This window comes from Canis aureus, chromosome 22, assembly GCF_053574225.1.
Source record: "Canis aureus isolate CA01 chromosome 22, VMU_Caureus_v.1.0, whole genome shotgun sequence".
In the NCBI taxonomy this organism is placed as follows: Eukaryota; Metazoa; Chordata; class Mammalia; order Carnivora; family Canidae; genus Canis; species Canis aureus.
Genome location: NC_135632.1, coordinates 35,975,038 through 35,989,804, shown reverse-complemented (window position 1 = coordinate 35,989,804; position 14,767 = coordinate 35,975,038). Strand labels below are relative to the sequence as shown.

Below are 14,767 nucleotides of genomic sequence, written 5' to 3'. Positions count from 1 at the left end.
GTTGAGCTTGAGAAGGGAACAAAATTATGAAGGTAGACTTATACAACTTAAAGTTAGAACCTCCTTAAAGGTTAAATTTTGCCATAGCTTTTCCTTTGTAAAAAGAAATAAAATGTTTTTATAACTTTGATTGGCTCTTGGTTAATTTACTAGTGGAAGTGATACTACATGTTTAGTCTGTAGACTCATTTTGACTATTTTATATAGAACCATAATACAATCCAATGTAGCTGAGTTAAGTGTTTCTTCTTAATTAAAGGACTTAAGAGCAAAGAAGAACCAAGCATTACGTATTGATATCTAAGGGTCTCCCTCACCTCTAATTTTCTCTTAATTTCTGATCCGGATTGTCTTTCTGTGGAGGTGAATTTATGTACCAGTTTTATTTAATAACTTCCATAGAAGACAATTAAAAATTGTCACCTCAGTTCTTACTGTGAAATTTTTGTATAATCTTTTGTAGATTAAAAACAAGCTTATAAACATACTTTAAAAAAATAATGCAGTTAGCTATAATTAGCTTATAGTTAGCTTCTTTGAGAAGAAGGCAATCTGTTATATATGTTTTGATTATTTCAAATAATGCCCCATTGGTAGGTTTTTAGTATATAATGATGTCATGAGTAAATGAGAATAATTTCTTTCTAGGGTCCTGATGAAGAAGCTGTTGTGGATCTTGGCAAAACCAGTTCAACTGTGAACACCAAGTTTGAAAAAGAAGAACTAGAAAGTAAGTTTGTTTAACTTACACTTAACAGGATAAATTACTCTTAAATTTTTTTTTTTTTTAATTTTTATTTATTTATGATAGTCACAGAGACAGAGAGAGAGAGAGAGGCAGAGACACAGGCAGAGGGAGAAGCAGGCTCCATGCACCAGGAGCCCGATGTGGGATTCGATCCGGGGTCTCCAGGATTGCGCCCTGGGCCAAAGGCAGGCGCCAAACCGCTGCGCCACCCAGGGATCCCGATAAATTACTCTTAAACATTTGTTAGTGTGCTTTAAATTTTGCCTGCTATTTGTGGAAACTTTTTGTTATTATAAGGTAGAGCATAGATATGGAAAAACGTTGAACACTTTCCTAATACAGTAAGGAATAATACAACAAACACCCATGTAACTAACCATACTCATAACTGCAGATAGAATATTCCTTGATTGTTCGTTGTGTAAAGTATCGGTATAACAAAGACTTTAGAATCCATGTCCGTCCGTCCTTCCTTCCTTCCTTCCTTCCTTCCTTCCTTCCTTCTTTCCTTCCTTCCTCCTTTCCTTTCTTTTCCTTTCCTTTCCTTTCCTTTCCTTTCCTTTCCTTTCCTTTCCTTTCCTTTCCTTTCCTTTCCTTTCCTTTCCTTTCCTTTCCTTTCCTTTCCTTTCTTTTCTTTTCTTTTCTTTTCTTTCTTAGAGAGCATGAACACAGAGGTGGGGATGGGGCAGTAGTAGAGGGAGAGAGGATCTCAAACAGGCCCCATGCTCAGTGTGGAGCCTGATGCAGGGCTTGATCTCACAATACTGAGATCATGATCTGAGCCAAAGTCAGGAGTCGGATACTTAACTGACTGAGCTGTCCAGGTGCCCCTAGAATCTATGCTTTTCACATTTCATTGGTGGTTACCATTACTTACCTTGGAAAATTAAAATACCACAGTTAAAAGTTAGTTAATTCTTTTTTTTTTTTTTTTTTTTCCATTTCTAGCAGGCTAGGTAGTAGTGTTTTTAGCAAACCAGAATGCCAGACTAATAAGCCAGAGTTATCACTAGGTGTCATCTAACTGTTCATTTTATGGATATGTTACATCAGTCTTTTCAAGTACTATAAATAGCCTCAGTGTAGAATTATGGAACAGTTTATGCAAATGATAAATTATTGAACTGAAGCTAATATATTGGCTAATTGAAATTAAATTAAAAAAAAGAATTGTGGAGCAATAAATCATGTGTCAGTGCATCTTCCAGGAAGAAGTCCTCGCAAATGGTTTGTTTCTTTTCTTTTTTCTTTTTTTTTTTTTTTTTGATTAAAATAATTTTCATCGTATGGGAGAGTTGCAAAGATACTAGAGAGTGTTCCCGTATATCCTTCACTTAGGTTTTTAAAATTTTTAAATTTTACATAACCATCATAAGTTCATGAAAATGAAGAAATTAACATTGGTACAGTTCTATTAACTCGATTAAATTTATTCAGGTTTTACCAGTTTTTCTATTGATGTCCGTTTTCTGTTCTAGGATCCAGCTGAACAGTCCAGGATCTGATAGTACATTTGGTTGTCGTCTTCTCTATGACAGTGTCTTACTCTTTTCTTGTTTTTTATGACCTTGACATGTTGGAAAGGTAGTGGTGACATACTTTGTAGAATGTCTCTAAGTTTGGGTTTGTCAGTGTTATCATATGAACAGACTGAGATTATGGATATTTGGGGAGCATACCACAGAAGTGATGCAGTCTTTTCAGTGTCATATCTGAGGACATATGATATCAATGTGCCTTATTGGTGATGTTAATTTTGAAACTTGGTTAAGGTGGTGTTTGTGGCAAATGTTTTGATAGACTTTTGGGGTCTTTTTGGGAACTAAATTTTTAAGTTAAAGCCTTCTGAGACAGCTGGTACCGTATGGGGACATTAATCTGTTGCTTTTGAAAAGGAGATGGAAAGAGGCAAGTAAGTGTTCTCCATATCTACTTTATGAAATGAAGGAACCACTTTTAAAATTGACTTTATTTATTTATTTTTTAAAGATTTTATTTATTTATTCATGAGAGACACAGAGAGAGAGGCAGAGAACAGGCAGAGGGAGAAGCAGGCTCCATGCAGGGAGCCCGACGTGGAACTTGATCCCAGGTCTCCAGGATCATGCCCTGGGCTGAAGGCGGCGCTAAACCGCTGAGCCACCCAGGCTGCCCATAAAATTGACTCTAAAACTCTAGGTTTACTAGGGATTCTAGAAGGAGCCTCAATTGTCTAGAAGCTTACGGTTAGAGTCTGTGAATTCCAAGGACTAGGGAAGTTAAAATGTTTAGCAATAATTTTATCAACTCAAATGTAGAGTGAATCCATCACTTCATGTTACCTCTCAAATAGGCGCAACTTAGAATGTGAAGAACAGCACTTGGATATGTTCTTTTGCTTCCCTTGGTTACCCAAGAGCCTTTAGCTTTGCGTCTTTTATACATATCTAAATTTCAGTATGAAGTTTGAGGGAGTGATTATTTTTATCTCAGAGTTTGAACAGGCCTTTGATAGTAAAGAAGGGTTAAAGGAAAAGGAAAGGAAAAATCATAACAGAGAATACTAAGGTCGATAGTAAAAGCCAAATAAATAGTAAGGCTTGGATTTTTATATTCCTGTTTATCTATTCTTTCTAAATTGGAAACTCCTATAATATTTATTTTGGTGCATTGGGGCTATGTGCCAGAATCCATTAGTACTAATTGGAGTACAACTTTGTAATTCCCAGTACACAGTGATGAGAATTTAACTCTTTAATTTCCACTTTTCTTTAGTATTCAGAAGAAAATAGTTTCACTAAAATTAAATAGTAGTATCATTGAATTTTGTTATAATTTTTAAATTTTTTCTTACTGAGATATAATTAACAAATTTCACCATTTTGAAGTGTTTCTGAGTTTTTTGAAGTATATTCACTATGCTGTGCAGCCATCACCACTGTGATTCCAGAACATTTCCATCATCCTCCTCCCCATGCTATATAATTGATTTTTAATTTTGGGATTTTTCTGGTAAAATTAAGAAAAATTGATATTTCTACAATTTTTTATCTAGTGCCTACTGTATTGGAAGATGTTTAAACAAATTTAGCTCATTGTATATCTTTAGGTCAAGATTTCTTTTAGTTTAAGTGTGATTAGTTATTGACATTACTATGTTGGCAACTGAAACAAGAAATCAAGAGTGTCACCTTTTTCAAACTTAGCTTGGTATGTGTATTTTGGGCAATTCAAATTTTTTGCTGTTCTGGATATTCTTTTTTATCAAGGTAAAGTTTGGCATACTTTTGTAGATTTTTTTTTCTTTTTTGGAAAATCAGTAATGTTTCTATACCTTTGGCTAGGTCATCGAGCTGTCTATATTGGTGTTCATGTCCCGTTTAGTAAAGAGAGTCGTCGGCGTCATAGGCATCGTGGACACAAACATCACCACCGGAAAAGAAAAGATAAAGAATCAGATAAAGAAGATGGACGGGAGTCTCCTTCTTATGGTAAGAGAAAACAGTAGTTATTTGTTAACACTTTCAAATTCTTTCCTGAAAATCTGTTAAAAAAGTGGAATATTTTTTCTTAAATTTTATGTCTGTTATGATTTAGACATATTATAAGCCTTGAAGAATATACTAAGTGAAGTAATAATGTTTTTTCTCCAAGGAAGGTATTTAGTTTATAGATTAAGATCTATTCTGGTTAAGTGAAAAGAAGTAAAGTGTTTTGTTTTCTTCATTGTATTCCAGCCTTGGACTTGTAAAAGTTGAGTCTTGACATTTGAACTTCAGCTTGGTGGTGGTTCATTTTCTTTTCTCTATTATATATATATTTCATAATTTGTATATGCAGTGAACAAACATCGGGAATCTTTAGGTTCCTGAATGAGATTAAACTTTTTTTTCATTTTTAAACACATTTCTTGGCTAGAAAATATATACTCTAAGTTAAACTACTTGGTTATCTGTGCACAAAAGAGTGCTCTGATTAGATATGATTGTCATAAAGGACAGGATTTTTGTTTGAATGCAGAGAAATACAGAGGTGCCAATAGAGGAAATCAGAAAGAAAAAAGACATATAGGAAAGAGAATATTATCTGAAAATAAATATTGATAGTACTGATTTAAGTGGCCCTGAGAAGTGCAAATGGTGAGAACCAGAAAAAAATAGATGTACAGCCTGTGGAGGGCTCATAGAATATTACAGTTAGTGGATATATAAAGCATCATTATTTTTTTTAGGACATCATGGGCCTGCATGGCCATCTCTACACCATGGGTCCTAGCGTGTGCATTCTAGCAAAGTTACGTGAGCTGTACTTGTAGGCACTTGTGCGCTATACTAAGGGAACATTTTTGTGAGGAAGAAGGAAAGAATCCTGTGTGTCATAAAGCTACAACATGAATGTAAGAAAATGGTAATATATTAAGTTCCAATTCTGTGCTAAGCATTCCGCTAAGCCCTTGACATATGCTCTTTGATTTAACCATCTCTGCGCGTTTTATTTATTTATTTATTTTAGTTTTTATTTTGATTCCCATTAGTTAACATACAGTGTTATATTAGTTTCAGGTGTATCAGCAATTCCATAAATCACCCGGCGCTCATCACATCAAGTGCATTCCTTAATTCCCATCCCCTGTTTCACCTACCTCCCTTATGGTAACCAAGTTTGTTCTCTGTAGTTAAGAATTTCTTGGTTTGCCTTTCTCTCTCTCTTTTTTTTTCCTTTCCTTGTTTTTATTTGTTTCTTAAATTCCACATGTGAGTGAAATCATATGATATTTATCTTTCTCTGACTTATTTTGCCTAGCATTATACTCTGGCTCCATTTATGTCATTGCAAATGGCAAGATTTCATTCTTTTTAGTGGCTTAATAATATTTAATTGTATATATACAATGCATCTTTATCACTCTCTGCATTATTTAAAAGATGGGTATTGTTTTCATTTTGTAGATGGAGACACTTAAGCTTAGAGAGACTCAGTGTGATGGGAATCTTTTAAAAACTTGTACTAAGTAGTAGTACATGGCCTACTACAAGATTGAATAGTTAACAAAAAGTCAAAAGAAAAATCAGTACTAATTTCAGAAAGGATCACTGGTGGACTTTGATGATATTAAGTAATTTAAAAGTATTTTGCTGAGGCACCTGGGTGGCTCAGTGGTTGAGTGTCTGCCTTCAGCTCAGGTTGTTATCCTGGGGTCCTGGGATCTAGTCCTGTACCAGGCTGTCTGTGGGGAGCCTGCCTCTCCCTCTGCCTATTTCTCTGCCTGTCTCTCTGTGTCTCTCATGAATAAATAAGTAAAACCTTTTAAAAACAATTAAAAAATAAAAGTATTTTGTTTTCCTGTATAAGGCATCCTTCCAGTTTAGGATATCTTCTGCTATTCTGAATGGATCATTATGCTTCTCTAATTGATGTGAATAAAAAGTTACATAATGTTTTTATAGAATGCTATCTAGTAAACTATGTTCAGCAAGATATGTGGTTTGATGTTTCAAGCTAAGTAAGGTATGACATGTGAAATCTAAATATAGTGGTTTGAAGAACTTAGTGGGGGAATATTTGTGACTTTTTAATGGAATAAATATCCTTAGAAAAGTTTTATGCCACTGAAGTATGTTCATTTTGGTTTTAACTGCCAATATGTATCTAAGAAATTGCTATGAAGGATGTCTCTTTCTTTTTCTTGTCCCCACTTTCTTTTTTTTTTTCTAAGATTTTCTTTATTCATGAGAGACACAGAGAGAAAGAGAGGCAGAGACACAGAGAGAGAAGCAGGCTCCATGCCTGATGCGGGACTTGATCCTGGGATTCTGGGATTATACCCTGGGCCGAAGGCAGATGCTAAACCACTGAGCCACCTAGGGATCCCCATTGTCCCTATTTTTTTTTTTGTCCCCACTTTCTAAATGTATATTACATAGGATTTTTGCTTCTGGACATGATGGGGTAACATTAATTGAATTTTCCTCTTATTTTAAACAATTAGAAAAATTGACAAAATATATAAAACGGTAATTTTCACACATTGGACAACACAGTGTAGAACTCTGACCTTTGAGAGAGTGGAGGCAAATGAGATGAGCCTTGTGCTTGCCTGACTATATTACTTAGAGACAGTTCCTAGGCCACAGCACAGGGAGGGGAGGGGAATCCTGAGCAGAGCCTTGCAGGCTCTCAGAGTTGAGACAGAGATTGGAATTTGGGAAGTCCAAAAAGGCTAGTCGGTGTGGTGTGCCAGAGAATAGAGAGTTACACACAGAGAGGCTTCCAAAGGTCTGAAGAAGGATCCTTTTTAATCTTTGGTTGAGTACTGGTCTGGGCCAAAGGAAGCTACTTAAGGCCTGGGAAATAATCATCAGAAAGCAGTGGGCTAACCAGTTATTGGATATTACATAAGACTGAGAGTAAGGTATGATTTCATTAGACAGAGTAGAAAGACCTTGACATATAGGGGCATTGTGTTAAGTTCTCAGAAAGGTATTGCCTTAATAGTGAGTCTTAATTTTACACTAAAAGCTGCAGTGGATCTCTAAAATTTTTTAAAGCAAGTCTTAAAAGAATTCAATTAAAGGTCTTTGCTAGGACAAATTATAAAACTACTGAAAGAAATACAGTAAAATCCATCATCTAAGCACATAAGATTCATAATATCTGATATCTACAAATTACCTGAAATGTGAAAAGTAGGAAATATGAGCCATAACTAAGAGAAAAATAAATCAGTAGAAACACATGACAGAGTTGATGGAATTCGAACACAAGCATGTTAAAGCAAGTGTAATATATCTGCTTTCTATGCTCAAGAAGATAGAGGAAAATGTGACTCGTGAGTAGGGAAATTGAAAATATAAGAAAGTCCAAATGGAACTTCCAGCGATGAAAAATACAATATCTGAAATGAAAAATACACTAGATAAGATTAGAGGAGGATTTGACTGTATGGGGAAAAAAGTAATTTTCAAGACATAGTAGTAGAAACTACTCAGTGCAATAGAAAGGACTGAAATGAATAAATAGAGTATCAGTAATTTGTAGAAAAATATCAGTCTAACAGATGTATAATTGTAGTGCCAGAAAGGAGAGTGGCAGAAAAAAAATTTGAGGAAATAGTAGTTGAAAAATTCTAAAATTTTTTTAAAGATTTATTTATTCATGAGAGACACAGACCGAGCCAGAGAGAGAGAGAGAGAGAGAAGCGGAGACACAGGCAGAGGGAGAAGCAGGCTCCTTGCAGGGAGCCTGATGTGGGATTTGATCCTGGGTCCCAGGATCACGACCAGAGCTGAAGGCAGTCGCCCAACCACTGAGCCACCCAGGCATCCCGAAAAATTCTAAATTTAATGAAAACTGAACAACATGTTCAAGGAGCTTAGCAAAACCCAAGAGGAAACATGAAGATAATCACACAAAGGCACCTAAAAATTAAATTGCTGAAACCAGGATGTAACAATGCTAATTAAATATGCATGTCATAACAGCTTTAAAATACATGAAGCAGACTGATAAGCTTACAGTTAGTTGTTGGATATATTTTTAAAAGTTACAAATTTCAGCTCTCTTCTTAGTAACGGATAAAACAAGTTAAAAGAATCAATAAGGATATAGCTGACTGGCATAACATTGATATTTGCATTCATTGAGCCTTCCAACAGCAGCAGAAAACAGTTTTTTTTTTTTTTTTTAAGATTTTATTTATTCGTGAGAGACACACAGAAAGGCAGAGACACAGGCAGAGGGAGAAGCAGGCTCCTCACAGGGAGCCCGATGATGTCAGACTCGATCCCAGGATGGGGATCATGCCCTGAGCCAAAGGCAAACGCTCAACTGCCTTTGAGCCACCCAGGTGTCCCAGAAAACAAATTTTTTATGAGTGTAAATGGAATATTTCCCAAGATAGATTGTATTCTAGTCAATAAATGAGTTTTAATATAAATTAAAAGATTGAAAGTATATTCTCAGACCACAATAGAATTAAACTACAAAGAAAAATCCCCAGATATTTGGAAATAAAACAAGATGCTTCTTAATAACAAATGGGTTAATAAAGAAGCAGTCACAACAGAAATTAGGAAGTATTTTGAACTCATAAAAATAAAAACACAGTACTGGCAATGATTGAGATAGAATCTTGCAAAGTGAAGACATGCTTCAGGTGTACAGGTTCCTTTAGCATGGTTCTTTGCAAGTTAGGACACCAATAATTATAAATTTTTTAGAGACAGCTAAAGCAGTGCATAGAGGAATATTGGTAGCACTTAATCCTTATATTAGAAAAGAAGAAAGATCTAAAATCAATTATTAAAATTTTTAACTTAAGAATCTAAGAGAAAACATGGAAGAAATTAAACCAAAGTAAGGAAAAGAAGGAAACTAACGTAGAAATGAGTAGGATAAAAACCAGGAAAGCAATAGCAAAAATCAGTTCGACTGAAATCTGATTCTTTGCAAAGATCACTAAAATTGACAAACTTATATAGCCAGAGTGATTAGGGAGGAAAAAAAAATGTAAATTACCAGCATCAGAGAAAATTTCAGTACAGGTTCTACAGGTATTAAAAGACAGAAGAGAGAGTATTATGAGTGATTTTATGCCAACAAAATTGATTATTTAGATGAAATGGGGAAATTCCTTAAGAATACAAACTATGAAAAAAAATTGATAACCTGAATTACACTTTGTGTATAAAGAAATTAAATTTGTAGTCTGAAACATTCCTACAATGAAAATGTACTTCCAAATGGCATCATGGATGCATTCAAACATATAAGGAAGAAATTGCACAGGCTACCAGAAAACTGAAGTTGAAGGAATACTTCCTAATTCATTTTTATAAATCCAACATTACCTTGATACCAAAACTAGATATAGATATTACAAGAACACAAAACTACAGACTGAATATTTCTCATGAAGTAGATTCAGAAATTCCTTTTTAAAATTTTTTTTATTTTATGTAAATTCAATTCATTAGCATGTGGTGTATTATTAGTTTCAGAGGTCAGAGCAACATGTTTTTTTTTTTTTAAGATTTTATTTAGTTATTCATATTCATGAGAGATACAGAGAGAGAGAGAGAGAGAGAGAGAGAGGCAGAGACACAAGCAGAGGGAGAAGCAGGCTCCACGCAGGGAGCTTGATGTGGGACTCGATCCCGGGTCTCCAGGATCAGGCCCTGGACTGAAGGCGGCGCTAAACCGCTGAGCCACCCGGGCTGCCCAGATTCAGAAATTCTTAACTAAAAACATATTTTATCCTGCAATATCTAAAAAGGATACCATATCATGACTGTGGTAGGCAGAATAATGGCTCCCAAGATGTCCATCTTCCTAATGCCCAGAACCTATGAATGTTAACCTTATAGCAAATTTGAATTAACAGGTGTGACTAAGGATTTTGAGTTGGGGAAGTTACAGTGGATCATGCAAGTAGGCCAGTTGTAATGATGGGTCCCTTAGTAAGGGGGAGTCAGAAAATGAGAGGAAGTAGTTGTGACAACAGAAGCAAGTAGTTGTAGTAAGGCAGAGAGATTCAGACCCAAAGAATATAGGCAGCTTCCAGAAGCTAGAAAAGATAAGGAAATGGATTTTTCCTAGAGCCTGCAGAAGGAGCCAGCCAATGATTTTAACACTGTAAGACAAATTTTGGACTTTTAGTCTCCAGAACTATATAAGAATAAATTTGTGTTTAAGCCACCAATTTTGTGGTAATTTGTTAGAGCGGCAATCAGGACATTAATACCATGTGGAAAATACTATGTGGAAAAGTAGGGTTGGTATAAAATTTAACTATCAATATAAACACATTCACACTATAAAGGAGAAAGTCCATATAATTATCTCCATAGGTGCAGAAAAAGCCCTTGACAAAATTCCACTGCCATTTATGACAACGTTCTCAGAAAGAAAGGAATAAAAGAAAACTTCCTCTATCCAATATACAGCATCTACAAAAAAAGTTTTTCAACATCACAGTGCTAAAAGATGGAATGCTTTCTTCTTACGGTTTGGAGAAAGGCAAGGTTATTCTCTGCCACTTCTATAGAACATGGTATTGGAGCACCTGCTTGGTAATAAGGCAAGAAAGATGTTAAAGACATACAGATTATGAAGGAAGAAGTAAAATTGTCTTTATTTACAGATATAGGATCATGTATCTAGTAAATCCCAAGCAGTCTATGAAATTACAGAACTAAGTATGTTTTAACAAGGTTGCAGGATACACAATTAATTACATTTCTATATAGTTCTGTAGTAGCAATGAACAATCAGAAATTGAAATAGGGGATCCCTGGGTGGCTCAGCAGTTTGGCACCTGCCTTCAGCCCAGGGCCTGATCCTGGAGACCCAGGATCGAGTCCTGCGTTGGGCTCCCTGCATGGAGCCTGCTTCTCCCTCTGCCTGTGTGTCTCTGCCTCTCTCTCTCTCTGTCTCTCATGAATGAATAAATAAAAAATCTTTAAAAAATATAAAAAATAAATAAATAAGAAATACCACTTACAGTAGCACCAAAAATATTGCTTGGAGGTCTGACAAAAGATTTGTAAGATCTAAAAGTTGAAAGGTTCAAAACATTAGGCAGTTCAGTCACATGTTTTAGTTTGTCCTATTTGGGTCTCACGATAGCCCTTTAATATAAAGACCCAGATGACATACATACTGGAAAAATTTTCAAATATGCTTTTTATTGCTTCTGCCCTTATTCTATATTTTCTTCTTTCTGGAGTTTTTCCTATTCGATTTTCTTATTCTGTTCTCTACATCTGAACCTTTAGTTTTCCATCTTCTTATTTATCATTGATGCACTCTGATTTCCTCAGATCTGTTTTTTCCTTTATTAATCATTCTAGTGTACTCTTTAATCTGTGTTGTTTGCATCTGCAAATGCCTGCAAGTTTGTTAACTTCACTGTAAATTTTGAGTTTGACTTCCTATCTCATATTCAGCAGGATTTGATTTTGTTTTCAATTGACGCTTGTGGTTGTTTGCTTGTCCTAGGACTTTCAACTGTCCTGGACTAGAATTCATACTAATTTTTTAGGGACCCTGTACTGTGTAGGTAGTTTAAATTCAGATGCCATGAATGGGGTATCTGTTTCGTAACAGTGACTTCTTTTGCCTCTCTAACTTAACTGACAGAGTTTTGCTTCTCTATGATAGTATGAAAAACCAGTTTCTGTATACCCCAGCTTTGCTTTTTTCATCATTTTTTGGAACTTAGAGATTTTCTTTTTTCACTTTTGAAGTTAGCTACATCTTAATTATATATTTAAATTTTTTGAAAATTTTGTCTAACATTTATGTTTTTAGTTTAAAAAAAAGTCTTGAGTATAGTGTTCCATGGTTTTGGATGTTGCTTTTTGTTATTTGTTTTTATATCACTTAGTTATAAGATGAGTTTCATTCATTCATTCATTTAAGATTTTAAATAATCCCTGCACCCAATATGGGGCTCAGATTTATAACCCCGAGATCAAGAAGTCACATGCTCTACTAACTGAGCCAGCCGAGCACCCCACTTGTTTATTTTTAACATACAGTTTTTCTTTTTTGTCTGTGGAGGTTATCTCTCTGCAATATTCCTTGTTTCTGATTGTTAGTCCTTGCTTCTTTCCAGATTTATATAGTATTTTAATAAAAGAGTTTTAGTGGAGTATATTTACTTAAAACAAAAGCATCTCACTTTGAGATTGAGTTTATCTTTGAATGAATTGCGACAGTTTTTGAATGTATTTAAATTCTTTTGTCAAGACACACCATCCCAGAGAGTTCAGTTCATTCTTGGTACTGAAGATGATGATGAAGAACACATTCCGCATGACCTCTTTACGGAAATGGATGAACTGTGCTACAGAGATGGAGAAGAGTATGAATGGAAAGAAACTGCCAGGTAATAATATTGAGTCTAAGCATTTAGTTGGCTCCTCTTGATTTTTTTCTTATATTGTAAATATAATAAACTATAAGCTATGGGGTGCTTATAAGACAAGAGAATTTCCTCTTGTCTGGAAGCTATAGCTTTAGCTTATCTCCTTATTATCAAAATTTTTCTTAAGTTAAGCCCATCCACTTTAAGGTATCATTGAAAGAATTATGTTAATTGTACATTTTCACATCTTTAATTAGAGACTTAAATTTCAGAAGTCAAGGGTCTGCTGCATATTTTCAGTTTAAAAGAGGATTAGCAGTGGAAACTACAGAAGTTCCATAGTGTGTCTTTGTAGACTTATTATTGTGATAGCCAGAATAGAAAGAAGAACTGTATACTTATTTTGTAATACCTCATGAGTCTAGAAACTGTGTATCATTAGCTTGATTTGTAAATGTGTTTGTATCCAAATTTTGTGTTGGTGGTGGTAATCTTTATTTCTCTTTAAAAGAACAAGTGCATGTTTATCACATTAAAATAAGCAAATGAAATCTTCATTATTTACAAAATATTTCTATGTGTTGCACATCTCAGATGGCTGAAATTTGAAGAGGATGTTGAAGATGGTGGTGACCGATGGAGTAAACCTTACGTGGCAACTCTCTCTTTGCACAGTCTTTTTGAACTAAGAAGTTGCATCCTAAATGGAACAGTGATGCTGGACATGAGAGCAAGTACTCTAGATGAAATAGCAGGTTATAGCAGTTTGACTTTTTTTTTTTTTTTAATGTGTAATTTGTACTGAAATTAGAGCTATTTGCATTAGGAAAATGAGGTCGTATTTCAGACCATTGATTTAATAGCTCTGTATTGAACTTCTATCATGTGCAGGACAGTATGAGGAGTACACAGAGAAATAACCCATTTTGTCTTTAATAAGTTCAGAGTCTCAAAGATTAAGTTAGACAGGTATGGCTATAGTACCAAAAAGAAAGTGACTAGTGCCATAAGCAGTATTTGCAGTCTGTTTCTGGAAATAAAGAGAAAAGAGCTTTTTGTTTCTTCAGTTTTTGCACCCAGATATCTGGGGAAGATCCACAAGGACATTAAATGTACTACTTATTTACTACTTATTTATAGAGTTTGAACACATGAGAACAAGAAGCAGGTGGTACAGGAAAAAAGTATTCTAAGGAGGAGGAAGAGAAGGAAAAAAGGTCTAGAGAGTATAGACAGGTATGGATCTCATATGAAAGTCAGTTCCTTGTGTATACAGATTCTTGAATGGTGCTAGGAGACATTTACTTTGGCTTTGCATTTAGCACATAATACAATGTAATATTTTAATTATTTATAATGTAATATCTTCTCATCCACTGTCCATTTGTATGGTAGTGAGTAGTTGTGTTAATGTTACAGTTTACCTGTTAGGTTGATTCCAGTTTTCTCTCAGAGGAATCTAATAGGTTTGAAATCTTGACTCTTATCTCACTTTTTAATATATTTTACAGGTTAAAAATAGTCCAGTCGCTATATAATGTACCATATGGCATTACCTCAGTCTCTCCATTCCCCATACTCCCCTTCACAGCTGATATATTCATCTTCCTAGAATTTATTCTATTTGACTTATCTTTTCATTTGCTCATTGGTTTTTCCACCTCTGGAAGATTGAGAGCAGAAACTTGATCCACTTAGTTAAATGCTATATTCCCAACATCTAATAGATACTCAGTAAATTGTTAATTACTGAATGAAAGAGTCCAATACTCACCTATAGTTTAGACAAAAAATATGAAGTGAAGCAATAAAATACCTTCACTTAGGTATTTTAGTCACTTAGGAAGCGACTGTTATTGAATATTCAGTTTAATAGAATTTATAGTGTCCATATAGGAAAGCACTTTCAACTATACAGTGACCTCTTTATAAATAACAATACTTAATAAAAAGTGTCTCCATGGTTACATGTTTATTTGGTTTACATTGTTTATTTTTCTTTTCTTTTTTTTTAATTTTTATTTATGATAGTCACACACACACACAGAGAGAGAGAGAGAGAGAGAGAGAGAGAGGCAGAGACACAGGCAGAGGGAGAAGCAGGCTCCATGCACCGGGAGCCCGACGTGGGATTCGATCCCAGGTCTCCAGGATCACGCCCTGGGCCAGAG

General features: G+C 34.9%; 2 protein-coding genes across 16 annotated transcripts in view; one reads left to right on the top strand and one right to left on the bottom strand.

Moving 5' to 3' along the window:
* LOC144294006 (uncharacterized) overlaps positions 1–14,767 on the bottom strand; it is a 230,242-nt gene that overhangs the window by 157,571 nt on the left and 57,904 nt on the right. The window lies entirely within an intron of this gene.
* The window catches only part of SLC4A7 (solute carrier family 4 member 7), a 110,042-nt gene that overhangs the window by 40,227 nt on the left and 55,048 nt on the right, over positions 1–14,767 (top strand). For all 6 annotated transcript variants that reach the window (XM_077865459.1, XM_077865458.1, XM_077865457.1 and 3 more), the window contains exons 2-5: positions 649–730; positions 4,072–4,218; positions 12,479–12,617; positions 13,191–13,351. In XM_077865459.1, the coding sequence (XP_077721585.1) occupies positions 649–730; positions 4,072–4,218; positions 12,479–12,617; positions 13,191–13,351 (529 nt within the window). The remainder of the gene's footprint in view (positions 1–648; positions 731–4,071; positions 4,219–12,478; positions 12,618–13,190; positions 13,352–14,767) is intronic.